The sequence below is a fragment of the Chiloscyllium plagiosum genome, chromosome 11 (assembly GCF_004010195.1).
Source record: "Chiloscyllium plagiosum isolate BGI_BamShark_2017 chromosome 11, ASM401019v2, whole genome shotgun sequence".
In the NCBI taxonomy this organism is placed as follows: Eukaryota; Metazoa; Chordata; class Chondrichthyes; order Orectolobiformes; family Hemiscylliidae; genus Chiloscyllium; species Chiloscyllium plagiosum.
The window spans coordinates 12,103,703-12,120,594 of NC_057720.1; the positions used below are offsets into that span (position 1 = coordinate 12,103,703).

The 16,892-nt window shown below is 44.4% G+C and overlaps 1 protein-coding gene across 1 annotated transcript in view; it reads left to right on the forward strand.

Annotated features, from left to right (window-relative positions):
* miga1 (mitoguardin 1) overlaps nt 1-16,892 on the forward strand; it is a 115,600-nt gene that overhangs the window by 12,036 nt on the left and 86,672 nt on the right. The window contains exon 4 of the mRNA XM_043700081.1: nt 12,700-12,830. Within this exon, the coding sequence (XP_043556016.1) occupies nt 12,700-12,830 (131 nt within the window). The remainder of the gene's footprint in view (nt 1-12,699; nt 12,831-16,892) is intronic.

A 16,892-nucleotide genomic window follows, 5' to 3' on the forward strand; every position in this document is an offset into this window, starting at 1 on the left:
TCAGCAGGTCTCGGCAGGATCTGTAGAGAGAAACCAGAGTTAACGTTTCATGTCCGGTGACCCTTCCTCAGAACATCCTATGTTTCAGACCTCTGCAATTTCTATCCAGTTAGATAAAACAGTTTATTTTCATTCTTTTAATGAAACCGGAAAACTTCAGATTTTTTTGCATTATACTCTATTTGCCAGATCTCTCTCCCATTCACTTAGCCTTTTTGCAATCTGTGTATGTCCTCTTAACAACTTATTTCCTCCCTATCTTTGTATCATCTGCAAATTTGGCAATCCCTCACTCCAAGTCATTTACGTATACAGCAACTGTTGAGGTCCCAGTGTGGCTGATGAAGGGCTTTTGCCCAAAATGTGGATCTTCCTGCTCCTCGGATGCTGCCTGACCTGCTGTGCTTTTCCAGCACCATTCTAATCTAGACTGTTGAAGTCCCAGCACAGATCGCTATTACACATCCCTCATCACATCTTGCCAACCTGAAAAAGACTCATTTATATCTATTCTGTGCTTCCTAACAGCCAGTTAATCTTCTCTTTAAGCAACACGCACCTACATACTCCGCAATAACATTTGATGTGACACTTTATTAATTCTGGAAATTCAAGTAAAGCTTAAAGTAAAACTCTTTGAACCTCAGATTTGAAGATTTTAATCAACCCAGCATCCATAGTATTCAGATGGAGGATTCCAGATTTATACTAATTTTTAAAAATTCTTAATTTCATTGATTTTAAGATTATGTCCTCCAGTTTTAGGTTCCTCCAACACCACTCACCCACCAAGGAATGAGTTTTTGTGTGTTAACCTGAGTGAACACCTTTATGATTTCAAGCAGTCTAATAACTCAACCTTCCAAACTTGAAGAAAAATAAATTTAGGGCCTGGCCCTACTGTCTAGGAGTGGGAAATAGAGGTCAGCATTGTTTCTGAATGCTGAACCTGGCTCTGGAAGTGAAGTCAAGAGTATGCTGGAAAAGCAGAGCAAAATATTTCCAAATATTTTGGAAAAGAATTGGCATATCAGTGATGGGCAACATGGTTTTGTGTGGAGTAGATAGTGCCTTACCAACTTAATAGAGTTCTTTGAGGAAGTGACCAAATTGGTAGATGAAGGAAGGACTGTAGATGTCATACACGTGGACTTTAGTAAGGCATTTGATAAGGTTCCCCATGGTAAACTAATGGAGAAAGTGAAGTCACATGATGTGCAGGGTGTTCTAGCTAGGTGGATAAAGAACTGGTTGAACAACAGGAGACAGAGAGTAGTAGTTGAAGGGAGTTTCTCTAAATGGAGAAAGGTGGCCAGTGGTGTTCCACAGGGGTCAGTGCTGGGGCCACTGTTGTTTGTGATATACATAAATGATCTGGAAGAGGGCATTGTTGGTCTGATCAGTAAGTTTGCAGATGACAAGAAGATTGGTGGAGTAGCAGAAAGCATAAGGGACTGTCAAAGAATACAGGAGAATACAGATAGACTGGAGAGTTGGGCGGAGAAGTGGCAGGTGGAGTTCAATCCAGGCAAATGTGAGGTGATGCATTTTGGGAAGTCTAATTCTAGAGCGAACTATACTGTAAAGAGAAGAAGTTGATGAGCAGAGAGATCTGGGAGTGCAGGTCCATTGTACCCTGAAGGTGGCTGCACAGGTGGATAGAGTGGTCAAGATGGCATGTAGTATATTGCCTTCATCAGACGGGGTATTGAGTCTAAAAGCTGGCAGGTCATGTTAAAATTGTACAAGGCTTTGGTTCGACCGCATTTAGAATACTGTGTACAGTTTTGGTCGCCACATTACCAAAGGATTGTGGATGCTTTGGAGAAGGTGCAGAGAAGGTTTACGAGGATGTTGCCTGGTATGGAAGGTGCTAGCTATGAAGAAAGGTTGAGTAGGTTAGGATTGTTTTCATTAGAAAAAAGGAGATTGAGGGGGGACCTGATTGAGGTTTACAAAATCATGAAGGGTATAGACAGGATGGATAGAGATGAGCTTTTTCCCAGGGTGAGTGATTCAATAACGAGAGATCACATGTTAAAGGTGAGAGGTGAAAAGTTTATGGGGGATATACGCAACAAGTACTTTACACAGAGGGTGGTGGGCATCTGGAATGTGTTGCCAGCAGAGGTGGTAGAGGCAGGCATGGTAGATTCATTTAAGATGCGTCTGGACAGATGTATGAGTAGGTGGGGAGCAGAGGGATACAAATGTTTAGAAACAGCTTTAGATTAGATTAGATGCCCTACAGTGTGGAAACAGGCCCTTCGGCCCAACAAGTCCACACCGACTCTCCGAAGAGTATACCACCCAGACCCATTTCCCTCTGACTAATACACCTAACATTATGGACAGTTTAGCATGGCCAATCCACCTGACCTGCACATCTTTAGACTGTGGGAGGAAACCGAAGCACCCGGAGGAAACCCACGTAGACACCGGGAGAATGTGCAAATTCCATGCAGACAGTCGCCCGAGGCTGGAATCAAACCTGGGATCCTAGCGCTGTGAGGCAGCAGTGCTAACCACTGAGCTACCATGTCGCCTGGTTTAGACAGTGGATTTGGATCGGCTCAGGCTTGGAGGGCCGAAGGGCCTGTTCCTGGGCTGTAAATTTTCTTTGTTCTTTGTCAGGCAGCTTCTGAGGAGCTGGAGAATCAATGTTTCAGACATAAGCCCTTCATCAGGAAATGTCAATCATTGAGATTTGTGCTGGGATGCCCCTTGATTGGGTAGAAGGAGTTGTGTGGTGCCTCAGTGGTTAGCACTGCAGCGTTGCAGCACCAGGGACTCCCATTCAATCCCACCTTGGGCGACTTTCTGTGCGGAGTTTGTATATTCTTCATGTGACTGCGTGGGTTTCCCCCGAGTGCGCCCGTTTCCTCCCACAGTCCAAAGATGTGCAGGTTAGTGGATTGGCCATGCGAAATTGCTCCATAGTGTCCAGGGATGCACAGGCTAGATGAATTAGACGTGGATAAGGTAGGGGCATGGATCTGGGTGGGATGCTGTTTGGAGGGGTGGTGTGGACTCAATGGGCTGAATGGCCTGCTTAGAATCCCTGTAGGGATTCTAAGACACATTCTATGTCCCCTGAAGGAATGTCAATGTTGGAGTGAAAATCAGAACCCTTTCCAACATGGAAGGTAAATGGGAGAGAGGCTTCTTCAACATGACAGTGCCCTGTGTTTGACATTTTAAATTAAAATGTTGTGTTCGCACCATGTCCCACGGTGTGGGCAGATGTGTGTGGGTTTGAGGGGAATTGGTGTTGGAGGAACATCCCTGCAAGGTAGCCTGTGGCTGCTCCAACTCCCAGGAAGGAAGGCCCTCTCTATCTGCCTAGAGTGCTGCCTCTGGGCCTGTCACTGCTGGGAACCTGGAGTCCGGTTTTAATTGTCCTCAGTTCAGTCTTGATGAGGAGAAAGTGAGGACTGCAGATGCTGGAGATAAGAGTCGAGAGTGGGGTGCTGGAAAAGCACAACAGGTCAGGCATGATCCGATGAGCAGGAGAATCGACATTTCGGGCAAGAGTCCTTCATCAGGAATGGTTTTCGCGGATGCTGACTGACCTGCTGTGTTTTTCCAGCACCCCACTCTCTACTCAGCTCTTGATGAACCTGTTTGACCCATCTACCAAGTGCTGACCAGTTGCCCTACCAGCTCCCCGTTCCAGCCTTGGAACCATGTGATCTGTTTTCAAGATTTGGCTCTACTTTGGCTCCCAGTATCATTGCGGTGAATCTGTGCTGCACACCCCAAGGGACGTTGATGGCCTGGTGGTATTATCACTGGCCTGTTAATTCAGAGACCCAGGTTATATTCTGGAGTTCAAATCCTGTCACAGCAGATGGTGGAATTTGAATTCAGTTAAAATCTGAAATGAAGAGTCTAATGATGATCACAAATTGATTGCCAGGAAAACCCATCTGCTTCACTAATGTCCTTTAGGGAAGGAAACTGCCGTCTTTACCTGGTCTGGCTTAACATGGGATTCCAGACCCACAGTAGTTGACTCTCAACTGTTTGATGGGTAATAAGTGCTGACCTAAACAGCAATGTCGTAATTCCCATGAGTGCATCAAATAACCCATATACCTTCATTGAGGTACAGTGTCCAAAACTGAATGCAGAATGCCAGCTGGGTTTGGCTGAGTTCACATGAAGTCAAAGCATGATTCCTCACATTTGAATTCCCCTCCCCATGTACCAACAACATCATTCAAACTTGCTCCTTCACTTTTGTTTTGGGCAAATACTGCAAATTTACTAGGAGCTGAACTATTTCCGTCTTTCAGTCTGCCTGAATGAAATTTCAGCTGCGTCCCAGAAAGACAGGAATCTAACCGCAATAACAGTATTCCACTCTCTCTCAGACGTTCAATTATTAATGCTTAGACTGCACTGGCTGAACTACTCAAATCCTTCAACTAATTGCAAGTAGAAAGACCATAAGATGTAGGAGCTGAAGTAGGCCATTCAGCCCATCCTATCTGCTCTGCCATTCATTGAGATTGTGCCTGATCTGATAATCCTCAACTCCACTTTCCTGCCTTTTCCCCATAACCCTTGATTCCCTTACTGATTAAAAATACATCCATCTCAGTCTTTAATATACATAATGACCCAGCCTTTGAGAAGCCTGTGCAGTAAAGAATTTTGCAAATCGTTATCCCCTGAGAGAAAAAAATCCTCCTCGTCTCTTTTTTTTTAAATGTGTGGACAATTAATCTGAGATTATGCCCTCTGCTCTTAGACAGTCCCTCAAGGGAAAACAATCTTCCTGCAGTTACCCTGTCAAGTTCCCTAAGAATCTTATAAGTTTTAATAAGGTTCCTCTCATTCCCCTATATTCCAATGAGTACAGACCCAATCTACTCGACCTTCTCATAAGACAGTCCCTCCATTCCTGGGATCAGTTTAGTGAACCTTCTCTGATCTACCACTAATATCTTTCCTTAGATAAAGGGCCCAAAATTGTTCATAGTATTCCAGCTATGGTCTCACAAGTACCTTGTTCAGTTTTAACAAACTCACAACTTATAAACTCTGTTCCCTTTGAATGAAAGACCAATCTTCCATTTACCTTCTCTATTGCTCATTCACCTTGGGTGCTAGCTTTTGGTGGTTCATGGACAAAGCCTCCCAAATCTCTCTGCTCTGTAGCTTTCTGCAATCCTTCTCAATTTAATCAATATTCAGCTCCTCTATTCTCCTGGCCAAATCGTATAACCTAACAGGTTTTTCCAGAGGAAAAGCTTGCATTTATATCATGCTTTTCCAAACTGCAAGATGTCCTAATATAAAATATTTCTGATGTATACTCTCTGTTGCAACATGAAACAAGCTAGCAGCATGTGTGACTACAGCAAGCTCCTATGAAAAGCAATGAAGTATGTAAGACAATCTGTTACAGGGATGCTGGCTGAAGAATAGATATCAGCCAGGGCACTTCTCTGCTCTTCCTAATAGTGCTGTGGAATTGTGAAAGGGGATGCCTGGCTTTTTTCAAAGTCACGTGAGAAAGCCAGCACCTCCAGCAGTGCTGCACTCTAACTGTCACTCAGATTGAACCAATAGCCCAAAGGGCATTAAGAGTTGCTGAGGATATCATCCTGGAACTTCATTGGAGCAAAAATCATGGAGAAATCAGATGCGGATATGAAGGGAGAAAGAATTGAGGGGGATGGTGAATGGATGCAATTGGAGATTGATCTGTGAAAATCAAACAACCCTGTTTGAGACTAATGGCCTCTTTCTTTAAAAAGACATTAGAATCATAGAGATGTACAGCACAGAAACAGACCCTTTGGTCCAACTTGTCCATGCAGACCAGATATCCTAAACTAATCTAGTCCCATTTGCCACCATTTGGCCCATATCCCTCTAAACCCTTCCTATTCATGAACTCATCCAGATGCCTTTTAAATGTAATTGTACCAGCCTCCACCACTTCCTCTGGTAGCTAATTCCATACACACACTACCCTCTGTGAAAACGTTGCCCCTTAGATCCCTTTTAAATCTTTCCCCTCACCCTAAACTTATGCCCTCGAGTTCTGGACTCCCCCACTCCAGAGAAATTGCTGGAAAAGCTCAGCAGGCCTGGCAGCATCTATGGAGAGAAACCAAACTCCTCGGTTCTAAAGAAGTGTCACTGAAATAGATTAGATTCCCTAGTGTGTGGGAACAGACCCTTCAGCCCAACCAGTCCACACCGACCCTCCAAAGAGTAACCCACCCAGACCCATTTCCCTCTGACTAATGCACCTAACACTATGGGCAAATTTTAGCATGGCCAATTCACCTGACCTGCGCATCTTTGGACTGTGGGAGGAAACCCACACAGACAGGGGAGAATGTGCAAACTCCACACAGACAGTCACCCGAGGTTGGAATTGAATCTGGGACCTTGGTGCTGTGAGGCAGCAGTGCTAACCACTGTGCCTCCCCAAGTTTGTGAGACTTGATCCCTAAATGCTATATTTCTCTGTCACAACAATGTCTGGAATTCACAAACACCTCATTGGCTGTGATTTGCTTTGATTCCCGGAGTCATGACGGGCTCTTGTATAAAATGTGAATCTCCTCACAGCTTCATTTTGATAGTTGATGTTTTTATTTTATGGCCGTATCTGATTCACTGTATGTTGAGAAAGGCTTAAAGGCTACTGATAGTAGTGATGATTTGGAGATGCCGGTGTTGGACTGGGGTGTACAAAGTTAAAAATCACACAACACTAGATTATAGTCCAACAGGTTTAATTGGAAGCACATTAGCTTTCAGAGCGACGCTCTCCTACACTCACCTGTTGAAGTGAAGGAGCGTCGCTCCGAAAGCTAATGTGCTTCCAATTAAACCTGTTGGACTATAACCTGGTGTTGTGTGATTTTTAACTTTAAAGGCTACCATCCTTCATGGAACTGGGCTGCATAGATTTACGTAGGATAAATGACACAGGTATAGGCCAGTCTGTCCATTCCATTCTATATCCACTCCCTCCAACATCGACACTCAGTAACGGCAATGTATACTGTCTACAAGATGCATTGCAGACATTCACAAACGCTTCTTCAGCAGCCCCTTCCAAACCAATGACCACTTCCTTCTAGAACGAATGGGGCCACAGATACATGGGAGCATACCCACCTGCAAGTTGCCCTCCAAGCCCCTCACCATCCTGACTTGGAAATACATCGCCGTTCCTTCACTGTCACGAGGTCAAAAGCTTGGAACTCCTTCTGCAGCTGCATTATCCACCCATATACCAAATGGACTGCAGTGGTTCCAAGGAGGTGGCTCACCACTATTCATCACCCGGGAAAGTAAAGCTAGGCGTTAAATGCTGACCTGCCTAACAATGCCCCCAACAACTAACATGGGCATAGAAACATAAAAAATTGGTGTGGGCCATTCAGCCCTTTGAGCCCGTTCTGCCATTTAATACGATCATGGCTGACCATCCAACTAAGTCTCCTATTCACACTTTCACCCCTTACCCTTTGAAACCTTTAGCCATTAGAACTGTATCTAACTCCTTCTTGAATATATTCAATGTTTTGGACTGTGACTCCTGGTTTTGGTCTCCCCTGTCATCAAGAACATCTTTCCAGTATTTACCCATGCAGCTTTCTGACCTCTCCCAAGCCAATAGTGAGGAAAGGTGAGCAGTGACATTGGGAGAAGAGCTATGAAATCCCTGGAAAATAGCATGAAAAATGGAGAAAAACCATGGACCTTCGTGGAGCACCACTCTTAATCACTAAATCTCGGTTATATAAAGGGACAGCACGGTGGCTCAGTGGTTAGCACTGCTGCCTCACAGCACCAGGGACCCAGGTTTGATTCCTTGGGTGACTGACTGTGTGGAGTTTGCATGTTCTCTCTGCATAGGTTTAACAAAGCTTTTCATTATCCTTCAGTACACATGACAATAAATCAATCAATCAATTGCTCTGGGTGCTCTGGTTTCATTCCACAGTCCAAAGATGTGCAGGTTAGGTGGACTGGCCATGTTAAATTGCCCATAGTGTCCAGGGATGTGCAGTTTAGATGGGTTTGCCATAGGAAATACAGGATTGGGCGGGTGGGTCTGGGTGGGATGCTCTTTGGAGGGTGGGTGTGGACTCGATGGGCCGAATGGCGTGCTTCCGCACTGTCAGGATTCTATGATGAAATATAACCTGATCAAGTGTTTGAATTATTAGCCCAGTTAATTGCAAGCTGTCCGTTCATTCTAACAAAAACATGAGGCACACAGACAACCAATATAAATGATTTTCACTATGACAGCAATGTCAGCTTGGTAAGGAAACATCGGCGCTAGGTTTGCAGATGACCCAAAGATAGGTGGAGGAATGGGTAGTGTTGAGGAAGCAGGGGCTGCAGACAGACTTGGGTTGTCTAGGAGAGTGGGCAAAGAGGTGGCAAAGTGTGACGTTATACACTTTGGTAGAAGAATAGAGGCACAGACTATTTTCTAAATGGGAAAAGGCTTCAGAATTCTGAAGCATATAGGAACTTGGGAGTCTTAGTTCAGAATTCTGTTAAGGTTAACATGTAAATTCACTCAGTGGTTAGGAAGATGAAATGCAGTGTTAGCATTTGTTTTTGTTGGGGGGGGGGGCTAGAAAAGAATGGTAGAAACGTACTGCTGAGACTATATAAGGATCTGGTCAGATTGCATTTGGAATATTGTGAGCAGTTTTGAGACCCGTATCTAAGAAGGATGTACAGGGTTTGCAAGAATGATCCCAGAATGAAGGGCTTGTCATATGAGGGGAATGGTTGAGGACTCTGTGTTTATCTTTGATGGAGTTTAGAAGGACGAAGGTGGGGTCTGATTGAAACTTACAGAATACTGAGAGGCCTGGATAGAGTGGATGTGGAGAAGATGTTTCCACTGTTAAGAGAGACCAGGATCCAAGGGCACATCCTCAGAGTGAAGGGATGACCCTTTAGAACTGAGATGAGGAGGACGTTGTTCAGCCAGAAGGTGGTGGATCAGTGGAACTCATTGTCTGCAGAGGGTTGTGGAGGCCAAGTCATTGAATGTATTCAACCAGAGATGGTTGGGTTCTTCATTAGTAAGGGGATCCAGGGTTGCAGCCAGAAGGCAGGAGAATCAGGTTTGCGAAACCTATCAGCCAAGATTGAATGGTGGAGCAGACTTGATGGGCAGAATGGTCTAATTCTGCTCCGATATCTTATTGTCTAAGATCTAAGGAGTACCATGGTGCTCTACCTCACATCCCTTGTTAGGATTTATAAGTTGGCTGGTGAAATATAATTGTGTTTGACACTCAGACAGCAGTAATGGGAATTTAACATGTAACTGTGTCTGTTCTGATTGAAGAGTCTCTTTTCATAAGCTGACCACACGAGTGCAACACTTAAACATTGCATCAGCACTTTCCCGCTTCAGCTTCTGTGTGAAATCAATAGAAGAGGAATTTCCTTCATGTCCTCATCCAACCAAGTGATAATTATCACTGCTGGAGATCAGAATATCTGGTATTTTGTTTCTTGGTGTTGTGTAGTACATCTTGTAAGTGTTAAAAGTGCTTTATATAACAGTAATCTTGGAACCATTTGCCAACAGCATGCTTTGCTCTCTATTGGAAAAATATTTTAAAAAAGCAGGAGTCTACATTTATATAAATGATTTGGACGTGAACATCAGAGGTATAGTTGGTAAGTTTGCAGATGATACCAAACTTAAAGGTGTAGTGGACAGCGAAGAAGGTTACCTCAGATTACAACAGGATCTTGATCAGATGGGCCAATGGGCTGAGGAGTGGCAGATGGAGTTTAATACAGATAAATGCGAGGTGCTGCATTTTGGAAAAGCAAATCAGAGCAGGACTTACACACTTAATGGTAAGGTCCTGGGGAGTGTTGCTGAACAAAGAGACCTTGGTGTGCAGGTTCATAGTTCCTTGAAAATGGAGTCACAGGTAGATAGGATAGTGAAGAAGGCGTTTGGTATGCTTTCCTTTATTGGTCAGAGTACTGAGTACAGGAGTTGGAAGGCCATGTTATCGCTGTACAGAACATTGGTTAGGCCATTGTTGGAATATTGTATGCAATTCTGGTCTCCTTCCGATCGGAAAGATGCTGTGAAACTTGAAAGGGTTCAGAAAAGATTTACAGGGATGTTGCCAGGGTTGGAGGATCTGAGCTACAGGGAGAGGTTGAAGAGGCTGAAGAGGCTTTTTCCCTGGAGTGTTGGAACCTGAGGGGTGACCTTACAGAGGTTTATAAAATCATGAGTGACATAGATAGGATAAATAGTCAAGGTCTTTTCCTTGGGGTTGGGGAGTCCGGGACTAAAGGGCATAGATTTAGGGTGAGAGGGAAAGATATATAAGGGACCTAAGGGGCAAACTTTTCACACAGAGGGTGGTGAATGTATGGAATAAGCTGCTAGGGAAAGTGGTGGAGGCTAGTACAATGCTGAAAAATGTGTTGCTGGAAAAGCGCAGCAGGTCAGGCAGCATGTAAGGAGCAGGAGAATTGATGTTTCGGGGATAAGCCCTTCTTCAGGAATCTTCAGGTTCCTGAAGAAGGGCTTATGCCCGAAACGTCGATTCTCCTGCTCCTTTGATGCTGCCTGACCTGCTGCGCTTTTCCAGCAACACATTTTTCAGCTCTGATCTCCAGCATATGCAGAGCTCACTTTCTCCTAGAGGCTAGTACAATTGCAACATTTAAAAGGCATCTGGATGGGTATATGAATAGGAAGGGTTTGGAGGGATATGGGCCAGGTGCTGGCAGGTGCGACTAGATTGGGTTGGGATATCTGGTCGGCATGGACGGGTCAGACAGAAGGGTCTGTTTCCATGCTGTACATCTCTAAGAGTCTGTGGCTGTATTTATATAGCTCCTTTCCTCATGTTGTCTCAAAGCAACTTGCAATAAATAACATTGTTTTGAAGTGCAGTCAGTATTGAAGTATTGGAAATGCAGGAATCAATTTGCTTAAAGCAAGCTATGTCCTTTTGTCATATTGATTGAGAAATAAATATTAACCAGCACACAGGGAGGATTTCCCTGGTCTCTTTCCAAAAGCATTATGGGATCTTTTGTGTCTCTAGTTTAACGTCTCATCTGAAAGACAGCACTCCTGGCTGTGCAACCTTCCCGCAGATCTGCTTGGGAGCGTCAGTTGAGAATTTGCACTTGAAGCTGCAATCATGAGAGGCATAGATGAGCTTTACCCAATGGTGAGGAAGTCTAAAACTAGAGTGCGTAGGTTTAAGGTGAGAGGGGAGAGATACAAAAGGGTCCAGAGGGGCAGTTTTCACCCACAGAGGGTGATGAGTGTCTGGAAGGGGCTGCTAGAGATAGTGGTGGAGACAAGTACAGTTTTGTCATTTAAGAAACATTTGGACAGGTACATGGATGTGATAGGTATGGAGGGATATGGACCAAACACAGGCAAATGGGACTAGATTAATTGTGAAAACTGGGCAGCATGGACAAGTCGGGTTGAAGGGCCTTTTTTCATGCTATAAACCTCTATGACTCCAAGCTGTTGAATGGAATTTGAACCCAAGGCTGTTCCAGTTGTAGGAATGTAACTGCTGAGCCGTGGCTGTCACAAGACATGACAGATTGTGCTGTAAGTGTGTAGGACAAGTTAGCTGTGATTATCAGTTGTCCATGTTTACCTCCTGTTGGACAGGGTTGCAGTCAATATTATTCATGTACTGGGCAATTGTATTTTTATATATAAGTTTTAAATTATGAGGACAAACTGCATAAACTTTGCTTTAGGAAGTCGAGGTGTGTTCTAACTGAGATCTTCAAAATGACTGAACAATATGTTAAAGGAAAAGTCAACTATGGCTTTGCAAATCTAAATCTGTATCAGTCTCTCAGTTTAGTTACTGCTTTAACAAGATTCCAGCCTCGGGCAACTGTCTGTGTGGAGTTTGCACATTCTCACCGTCTCTGCGTGGATTTCCTCTGGGTGCTCTGGTTTCCTCCCACAATTCAAAGATGTGCAGCTTAGGTGGATTGGCTAAGCTAAATTGCCCATCGTGTTGAGGGATGTGTAAGTTAGGTGCATTAGTCAGGGTTAAATGTAGAGCAATAGGGTAGGGAAATGAGTCTGGGTGGGATACTCTTCCGAGGGTCAGTGTGGACTTGTTGGGACGGACAGTCTGTTTCCACATGAGGGATTCTTTGAAGAGGCTTTCAAAAGAGGTTACTGCTTTTCACAAGATGTGAAAAGATTTGTGTCTGAGTGTATTGGAATAATGGGTCAGCCTGGGTTCAACTGGTGCTATTCTCACCCCTGAGAGAGAAGATTGGGGTCAAAGCTCTGAGTGTATAAAGCAGGCTGAGGAAGCCGTGTGCTGTGGGAACTGTCATTTAAAGGTACCATGCCAGAACGGCATTCAAACTGCTTTGTTGGATGGAGATTAGCAAAATAGTAGGGGATCTCTCCCTTGCATTCTGGTCAATGCTCCTCAATGAATTTGACCCAAAATCATTTTTATCTTTTTCCTTTGCTCTGCTCAAAATTGAGCTGCAACTTTTCCTGCATCACTGCAACAACAACCCTTCGAGCGTCTTGCATTCAATATTGTGCTGAAAGACGCTATATAAATACAAATTCTTTCTGTCTTTCAGTCTGTACAAAGGATGCATTTGCGACAATGTAATTTCCCTCTCTGTGACCTCCATCCACAGGTTCGAGTTGTGCCAGCAGTCGGCAGAACCTGAGCCTCTCCCTGCAGTCAAAGGGATCACAATCGCTCAACACTTACGCATCTGTGGGACTCCTCAGCAAGTACTCTGGCTCAGTGCAGAGCCTGGCCTCAGTAAGTAACTGATGAACAGTCACTCAAATCCTTGGATGAAGGAACTGAGAGCATTGTACTACGTTTTTGCAGGTGACACAAAGCTAGGTGGAGGGGCAGGTATTGTTGAGGAAGTGAGGAGGCTACAGAGAACTTGGACAGGGTAGGAGAATGGGCAAGCAAGTGGCAGATTGAATAGAGTCCGAAAGTGTGAGACACGTTGGCATGAAGAGTAAAGTGTAAACTGTTTTCTAAATGGGGAAAGACTTCGGAAATCTGAATCATAAAGGGTCTTGGGAGCCCTATTTCAGCACTCTTTTAAGATTAACATGTCGATCCAGTTGGCAATTAGAAAGGCAATTAGACCTATCACCTTCATCCCCACCCCCACTCACCTATTGTACTCTATGCTACTTTCTCCCCCCCCCCCCCCACTCACCTATTGTACTCTATGCTACTTTCTCCCCACCCCCACCCTCCTCTCATTTATCTCTCCACCCTCTGCCTGTGTTCCTGATGAAGGGCTTTTGCTGCTCCCCGGATGCTGCCTGAACTGCTGTGCTTTTCCAGCACCACTCTAATCTAGAATTAGAAAGGCAAATGCAATGTTAACATTCAGTTTGAGAGGGCTAGAATACAAGAGCAGAGATGTCATGCTGAGCCTGTAAAAAGCTCCGGTCAGAACACATTTAGAATATTGTGAGCAGTTTTGGGCCCAATATCTAAGGAAGGATGTGCTGGCCTTGGAGGGGGTCAGAAGAAATTTACAGAATTATCGGAAATTACAGAAAACTGAAAGGCCTGGTTAGGGTGGATGTAGAGAAAATGTTTCCATGAGTGGGAGTAACCAGGCTCTGAGCGCACAGCCTCAGAGTGAAAGGATGACCTTTTGAAAACTGAGACGAGGAGGAATTTCTTTCAGCCAGAGGGTGGTGAATGAAAGAACAAAGAAAAGGAACAGGCCCTTTGGCCCACCAAGACTGCGCCGACACATTGTCTTTCTAAACTAAAAACCTTTTTGCCTCTATGTGGTCTGTATCCCTCCCTTCTCTGCTTATCCATATATCTAGGAGGAAGTGAGGACTGCAGATGCTGGAAATCAGAGCTGAAAAATGTGTTGCTGGAAAAGCGCAGCAGGTCAGGCAGCATCAAAGGAGCAGGAGAATCGACGTTTCGGGCATAAGCCCTTCTTCAGGAAAGAAGGGCTTATGCCCGAAACGTCGATTCTCCTGCTTCTTTGATGCTGCCTGACCTGCTGCGCTTTTCCAGCAACACACATCCATATATCTGTCAAGATGCCCCCTAAATGTTGCTATTGTATTCACCACCTCCTATGGCTGCTCATCCCAGGCACGTACCACCCGCTGGAAAGAAGGGCTTATGCCCGAAACGTCGATTCTCCTGCTTCTTTGATGCTGCCTGACCTGCTGCACTTTTCCAGCAACACACTTATTCATATATCTGTCAAGATGCCCCCTAAATGTTGCTATTGTATCCACCACCTCCTATGGCTGCTCATCCCAGGCACGTACCACCCGCTGTCTAAAAAGTCTTGCCTTTCACATCCTTTAAACTTACTTTTACCTTAAATCTGTGTCTTCCGGTAATTGGCATTTCTACTCCTGGAACAGAAGTCTAACCTGGGGAATTCATTGCTGCAGAAGGATGTGAAGACCTAGTCATTGAGTGTTTTTGAGACAGTGATAGGTAGGTTCTTGATTGTCATGGGGATCAAAGGTTACAGGGAGAAGGCAAGAGATTGAGGCTGAGGAACATGTCAGCCAGGATTGAACAGGCATGATGGGCTGAGTAGCGTAATTCTGTTTCAATATCTTATGGTGTCATGGAGGTTTGTTCAAGCCAACAGTGAAAGCTGAGGTGCATTTTTCACTTTGAAACCTCCAAGTCAAACCCATCACTCTCTAAAAAACATTTCTCATTTCCACTTCAGTTCAGATCAACCTTATGAATATATCATTATAATGGAGATAACATTCAGAGCTGAAAATAAAGCAACTGTGAGAGACGAGAGAGAATAATATAGGAATAAGGAGTTGCCCAGTTAAGACAGAGATGTGGAATGTCTTCTCTCAGAGAGTAGTGAATCCTTGGAATTCTTTACCTGTCAAGGCTGGAGAATTAAGTGATGCTGAGATGAAAAAAAATTTTTAAACAGTAAGGGAACCATGGGTAGTCGAGAAAAGGTAGGAAAATATAGCTAATGATTATCAGATCAACTGTGATCTCATTGAAGGACAGAGCAATGGGCTGAATGGCCTCCTTCTGCTCCTATGTCTTATGGTCTTGACTTCAAAAGAATCGAAACTGGTGATTTAGGTGAACCTTCCATTATCTATGTTTCCAACCTCTGACCTGCTCATAGGTCTACACACTTAATGCCTGGACATGTGGTATCCTTCGAGATGGTTATTGGGCAAGTCTGGAGGTCTGCAACAGAGAAGACTAAAAAGCAGTCAGTCTTATGAACAAATTAGTGAAGCCCTCCTCCTCATAATTTAATGCTAAATCCCCTCCCACAATTTTCATCAGCCCTCACCTCTCTCACACACACACGCACACCCACACACAAAATCTCTCTCTCACACACACGTACACGCACACAGTTGCGCGCTCACAGTCACACATACACACACACACGCTTCATCCATCAACAAAGTAAACAAGAAAAAATGAGTAATCACAGAATATTGGAGAAACTCAGCAGGTCAGACAAGAATTGTGGGGAAAGAGTTCAGTATGACTCCTTCAAAACTGTCAAAGTGCCGAAGTGAGTTGCTCCAGGGTGTTCCAGTGGTCCAGGTAGCAGTCAGTTTGAGGGAGGTTGATGGGGAATACCAGGCATGATTTCCTGGAAAAGGGGCAATTGAAAAGAAGGGTAAGTGTCACCACTTACAACATATCGAATCATACAACAGAGAAAAGGGCCCTGCGATCTGTTGAGTCTGTACTAATCAAGAATAAGAGCCTAACTATTCTAATCCCACTTTCCAGCAAATGGCCCATAGCCTTGCGTGCCTTTGCACTGCAAGTGCACATCTAAGTACATCTTCAATGTTATGAGGGTTTCTGCCTCTGCAACCCTTACAGGCAGGGAGTTCCAGATTCCTGCTACGTTCTGGATAAAAACAGTATGAGGGCAACTCATTTAAGCGTGTCAGTCTTTTAAATGATTGCATGGTCAGGAGATGTATTGTGTGTGGAAGCCTTTGGCCTGCAATAAACCATGCTGTTTATGTCAAATGTTGCCTTTAAGCCTCGTGATTGAGAGGCACAGTTGGCCCTCGTTTCACGAGAACCAATGTTCAAAAAGTCCAGAATTTTCAAAAAGAGAACTGTCCATTCCATTGCATTTTTCACATCCCTGAGGGTAACATGGAACTATTTGTCTCAACGGATTGACATATTTTCTTGAAGCTTTTCATATTGTACTCATCAGGACAATTCGCAGATTTGGGAGTTTAATCTTGTCAGATGTGGGAGTTTAAAGAGAGTTTAAGGGTTACTGCGGATTATATCTGCCATAAATGCTGTTGGATGCGAAGCTTATCAGATCGAGTGGATCGGTTAGAGAGACAGATAGAAGCAATGAAGAATTTGCAACAGCAACAGTATGTGATGGATGGCAGTTATAGGAAGGGGGGAAAGTCTCAGATACAGTCACATAGATGGGTTAACTCCAGGAAGGGTGAGAGAGGTCCGCACCTAGGGCAGGAGTCTTTTGTGGATATACCCATTTCAAACAGGTATGCTGTTTTGGAAAATGTAGGGGGTGATGGATTTTCAGGGGAACGTAGCACGAACAGCCAAGTTTCTGGTATTGAGACTGGCTCTAATGCAAAGAGGGGTACGTCGGCATCCAAGAGATCAATTGTGTTAGGGGATTCTGTAGTCAGAGGTACAGACAGACGTTTCTGTGGCCAGCAGAGAAAAAGCAGAATGGTGTGTTGTTTCCCTGGTGCCAGGATCAAGGATGTCTCAGAGAGGGTGGAGAATGTTCTCACGGAGGAGAGGGGCCAGCAGGAGGTCATTGTCCACATTGGAACCAACAACATAGGAAGGGAA